The sequence below is a fragment of the Tigriopus californicus genome, chromosome 10 (assembly GCF_007210705.1).
Source record: "Tigriopus californicus strain San Diego chromosome 10, Tcal_SD_v2.1, whole genome shotgun sequence".
Classification (NCBI taxonomy): Eukaryota; Metazoa; Arthropoda; class Copepoda; order Harpacticoida; family Harpacticidae; genus Tigriopus; species Tigriopus californicus.
Genome location: NC_081449.1, coordinates 8,560,504 through 8,566,503, shown reverse-complemented (window position 1 = coordinate 8,566,503; position 6,000 = coordinate 8,560,504). Strand labels below are relative to the sequence as shown.

At 41.6% G+C, this 6,000-nt stretch overlaps 1 protein-coding gene across 1 annotated transcript; it reads right to left on the bottom strand.

Moving 5' to 3' along the window:
- Window positions 1–268: 268 nt before the first annotated feature.
- LOC131889600 (very-long-chain (3R)-3-hydroxyacyl-CoA dehydratase 2-like) lies at window positions 269–1,526 on the bottom strand. Its single transcript, XM_059238739.1, has one exon. It carries the CDS (start codon window positions 1,041–1,043, stop codon window positions 360–362), a length of 684 nt encoding a protein of 227 aa, XP_059094722.1. The 5' UTR covers window positions 1,044–1,526; the 3' UTR covers window positions 269–359.
- Window positions 1,527–6,000: the final 4,474 nt, after the last annotated feature.

Sequence of the window (6,000 nt, the reverse complement as noted above, 5' to 3'; positions counted from 1 at the left end):
GGGCCGTTTTCATTGTTTTATTATGCAACTGTCTTTACCTTTTCGATCACGAGGCCCTAAAGTGACGGATGAGCTTCTATATATAACGACTTGTCCTTCAATAATGACTTGAGATGACCAAGGTCCCAAGGGTCAAGTTAGATTGCTTGTCTGGTTGATGTTTTACTAATTCTGAAACCGATCCAAGTGCCGTCGGGCCCCCATAATTAAATTAATGGCCAACCTCTCTTTCATCACCGGGGACCAAATCACTCAATTCGGCCACAAGTAATTAAAATTGCCGACTAGACGTCCTTTATTTCGTATTGGAGACATTGATCAGTGAAAGAGCCATACATTATATATAATGGCATATGTTGTTATTCCTTTTTGAGTGTTGCCCCGCCATAAAGCACCTTCTTCCGTTGACGGAACATGTGCAAGTAAAGTTGCGGGAATATCGGGATGTACGAGAACATGATGAGAATGAGCACCACGTAGTAATTGAAGGTGACGTTCCAAGCATTGGGCAAGCTCACCGTGTACAGCCCTTGTCGCTGGATGCGAGCCAAACTCACATAGGAACACCAGAGCTCACCCGTCACCCCCAAAGGATACAATCCGATGAAGAGCGTGTAGCGCAACCACACCACTGCGTACGGCGTCCAACCCAACAAATTGCCGGCGTAGTAAGCGTAGCGGATGATCTCGGTGATGACCCAGGCCCACAGGAGACATGGCAAGCCCGGACAGGTCTGGGCCTCTGGCACGCTGTGCACCACGGCCCAAGTCACGAACACGCGGGAAAACACCTGAAAGGCGGTGAGCAATGGGTTTGAACGCACTAGGCCCACCAGAGCATGAACAATCTCCAGCACCGCCGCCGTCTGGAACACCTTCAAAGGTAACTCGATCGCGGCATACAGTTGACCGGTGAACGGCGCGGTAGACCCTTCTGCCCAGAGGCGTGTACATTCCGGCGCTAGACGCGTCAACAACCAAGTCCAGCCCAGGCATTGAGCCACATTGTATAGGATGAGATAGGATCGAACGAGAACGCCCATGGTGGCGGCGGGATCACGGCCAATTTAATCGGTGGCCCAATGGGTCTATCTGTCTACTGGACTTCCTTTTTGAAAAGGCAAAATGTTGGAGACCCAATGACGGGTTGGCTGGCTCGAAAGAGTGGGAGTTAATGCTTCGGGTGTGGGCTGCAGGGTCCAACCGGGGATCCAGAGGGTCAGAAGTTCTTCCCCGTAGTTCTCGTGGAAAGTCAAAGCACCACTTGGGGATGGGACGGTCTAAACGTCCAACGGACAGACGGGACAGACAGATAGCCGATGGATGAATGGATTGATGAAGTCAGTGAGTAAGGGAGTAATCGCCGAATGGTCGTGTCCTTGTGAGTTACGATCGTTACGATTCATACTTGAACTTTGTACTACATGTGGCCACATGGGTTGATCGGGTGGTCAGAAACTCGGAAGGGATGTGTGAACGTTACACAGCGAATCTAAACAGAATACATGTACAACAAGTCAGCGTTACCATTTTGACAATTAAGTGATCCCCATTGCCGATCGCAAGGGACTACCCTGGGCAACCATTACACAATTAGGGCTTTCAAGTTGGTGTCATTAATTCCTGAAGGTATCGCAATCTACCGTTCAAAAGACCGGTATGTTGAAAAGTGGTTCTTTGAAAATTATAGATTTTCCATCATTTTCAACGATTCTGGCATTTAATTTCATACAATGTGATCAATGTATGGTTAAGCTAACATAGGGCATCTCAAGTGAATGAAATTCAATGAAAATGGATTGATGAAGTCAGTGAGTAAGGGAGTAATCGCCGAATGGTCGTGATCTTGTGAGTTACGATCGTTACGATTCATACTTGATTAACGCGCGACCGAGCTATGCTCGGGTTCATAGGTTCGATCCTAGGTCTCCCCTCCCCCCCTGCAGTGGATCATCGCCTCGAACGGCGGACCCTGAACCCTAAATGGGACAGCATATATATGTAACATTGAACAAATTGTAAAACTATTGTGATCCAATGAGAAGCAGAATCTCGCAATAAAGACTCAATGAAAAATGCGGTCCGACACCCTAATTTTGGGCATTTTTGGGAGGGAGAACTAAGAAAAACATCACAGTCAAGTCGCACCATCCGCTCATTGAATTTTCAATAATCGAGTGATTATGAGTGAGCTGTATTACATAAACTCAGCAAGATGAACATGTTTGGTGTTGATTGGTGAACGCAAATTGGCTCAATATCACAATGCTTGTTTAGACCAGCAGGTAAAATGAAAGAAAAAAATGTCAAAATTCAATGCATACACAGCGCAGTATGGCTGGGCATGTTGTCTTTGACTTTACTCCATGGAATAACATCATTTGATCATGAACGCGTTCACCTGACCAGCCATATATGCTTTCACTTTTATTAGTATTAGACCTTTGCCATTGATGCATTTATCAAATTAGTGGACATCTTCTGGGATTTATATGTTGATTCCGACATGAGGGTCCTCCGGGGGTAGCTAGCCTACAGAAAAGAGGAAGGGTAAGATTGGTGCATACCTCAGCCTGCTCTTGAGATTGAGCAAGGCTACTGAATGCTCAATTGCCTCTCCCTAATATCTGATAGTGATAGTCCTTTTCATTCTCCTCTCCCTCCTCCCCTTGCAGACGTACAAATGGAGTGATACAAGAATATGCTCTGAGATGCCTGACTTTAACTAGGTAATTCTTGTTGACCAACCTATTGATAATCTAATCTAACACCACAAATATATCACCAACCCTTCTGAAAGACCTTTCAAATCCTATATGGTTAATATCACAAGCACTTTGGACATCCAAAAAATGATGAATGAATACCTACACATGGTATACTTGCAACAAACCAGCAACTTTTCATCATCATCTTTTTCCATTAAACTATGCTAAAAGCCAATGGTGAGTTTAGAAAAGGTGATGTTTTAACGTTAGTCACTATAAATTTGTCAGATTGTGCTTTTCCTAGTGCTATTTGGTTGGAAATAATGATTACCAAAGTGTTGATGCAATGTCAATCATTTAGAATACACCCTCCAATAAAATGATGATTTACATGTTATAATTGGTCAGAATTTTACCAATAGAAAAATTTGAGCGTCTCATAGAAGAGTTTGTGGCTTACTCATTGTGTCACAATACTTCTGGCATCTTAGAGCCTACTCCCTTATTTCTACTTGTTTGTCCGCACCTAGATGAAGCAGAGGGCACTTTCTCTGCTCAATGAAAAGGATTATAGGTAACACTGATTGTTAAGTCCTGACAGTAGTGGCTTGCACTCTTAGTGTGTTTCTTGCTCATCTGCTTTCAGGACTTAGTTTGCCCAAGGAGGCAATCTTTTCTCTAGCAACATCCTTTCAGCGAAGCTAAAATCTGCAAGCAGAAATGAAAGTTTGGCATCTCCTGGGCCATTCACTTTATTGAAAATTAGCACTAAGTAGTATTACAATATGTAGCTCAATAGGCCATGGAGTACTGGCACTGGAGAGCATAGTTCTCTGAAACATTGCAAGAGGACATTTCTGTTTTGCATTACCCTCTAATTGAGTGCTTGAATATGAAGATGGAATTCATTCAGCGGGAATACATATGATCAGGAACTAATGCATAGCTTTATAAAGCTTGGCTATAAGATATTCAAACTTCATTTGAGCTCTCCCTTCCAGTACTGATGTACTCCATGACTTAGCCACAACTGAGCTATACTTGGGCTACTTGGGAAATATGATCACAGTTATGTACTGATAACAACTTGATATTTGAAAATTCAGCCTACTCTACATTAGTTACATTTATGTTTTTGACATCATAGCTTTGAAACATAGCTTTGAAATAAGCCACTTAACAAGTAGAGTATCAAAATGACTTATCCCCTAATTGCAAAGGCCTGAATATCTTATCATTTTACTTTATTTTCAAAAGTGGCAAGGAGCCATTATGATGAAGAGCATGCCAACTTGGCAGGAAACCCACTTGCAGTCCATACTTCTAGAAGTTTTTAGTGCATTACACAGTACATGATGCTTATGGTCCAGTTACACAACACAAATTTTATAACATAAATTTGACAAAATAACAATTCACACCTCACACACCAAAGTACTTTTCATTGAAGCTTATTTTTTATCTTGATGAAGGTTTCAGTGTTTCTAATTAGTGGCAAAAGCAAGAGCCAGAGGAGGGCAAGAACGAGTGAAAAATTATTTCGTGTAAGAATAAAGTAATGATTTTATTAAACAGCAATGACTTTCATCAATGGCAATATATTGCATTCATTGTCGTCTTGTAGATTTGAACTGTACCAACTAGGTGAACTGAGGGGCCTTGGATTGATGGAAACAATGATCCAAAGAAAAACTGTCTTGAAAGGTTAGGTGGTTTTTAGATTTCTTCCCGCGGGGAGATGAAATAGTGTCACAGGGCCAGTTGGGCAGTCTTAGGTGGCTTGGACTAGCTTGAGCCATTACATGTATTTTTTTTTCATTTTTAAGCACTTCCATGGCCTTTACCATGGTTGTGATTGCTTTGAATAAAAAAATAAACTCTTTGGCACACGTTTCATCCAAAAAAGTATTTATTACTTGCCTGAAGAAATCATGAGCGTCAAATACGATAAATGTGTTAAATCCATGGAACTGATTATCAGAGTGAGTTGGGGTTTGCCTCTGGGATAGTGCAAGTCACAGAGGAGCTGGCCAGTGGATTGAACGCCTCAAACTTAAAAAGCAAACATTAAGCTCATGGGTGAGTTATTGATATTTTTTGAATGAAACGTGTGCCAAAGAGTTTATTCTTTGACTCAAAACTATGACATTCATGACAAAGGTCATGGTCGTGGTAAAATGGAAAAAATACATGTAACGGCTCAAGATAGTCCAATTTGCAAAAGATGAAATTACATGGGAAGTGACAATAGAGGATGTCAAGTAAAGGAAATTCAAGGAAAAATGTGGCCCGGCACCCTGATTTTGGGCATTTTGGGGAGAGAGAACTAAGACAAACATCACAGTCAACTCGCACCGTTTGCCCATTGAATTTTCAATAATCGGGTGATTTTGACCAAGTTTTATTACAAAACCCTACTAAATGAGNCACAGTCAACTCGCACCGTTTGCCCATTGAATTTTCAATAATCGGGTGATTTTGACCAAGTTTTATTACAAAACCCTACTAAATGAGCATATTTGGTGTGAATCAGTGAACCCACTATCAAATTGGCTCAATACCACAATGCTAATTGCCTAGACAAGCATATAAAATGGAAAAAACGTCAAAATCCAATGCATGCACAGTGCGGTTTGGCTGGGCATGTTGTCTTTGATTTTACTCCATGGAATAACGTCAGTTGTCCATGAACGCGTTTACTTGACTAGCCCTATAATATGCAAAAATACGAAAAAAATGTGGGGCGCCAAAATTTTGTCAGCTGTAAGATGTGTGGTGACACTTACTTCATGGTAGTACCAGAGGGCGTACTAGTGTGAAATCCCAAAGCTTTACACTTCTCTATAGGGTTTGTCAATTAAATGTGTTCATTAACAAGTGACGTTATTCCATGGAGTAAAATCAAAGACAATATGCCCAACTTAACCGCATTGTGCATGCATTGAATTTTGACATTTTTTCCATTTTACATGATGTCTGAGCAAAAAGCATTTTGGTATTGAGGCAATTTGATAATGAGTACACCAAATTACGCCAAACATGTTCACTTTGTCAGGTTTTGAAACACAGCTCACTCAAAATCACCTGATTATTAAAAAGTTCAATGGGCGGAGGGCGCCAGTTGACTGAGATGTTTGTCTTTGTTCTCCCTCCCCAAAATGCCCAAAATCAGGGTGCTGGACCACATTTTTCCTTGAATTTCATTCACTTGATATCTCCTATAGAACCTGCTTGGGTTGCAATATGGGCTCACTTATTTTTATTCTAGGGAGGTTGGAGACTGGAGTGACCT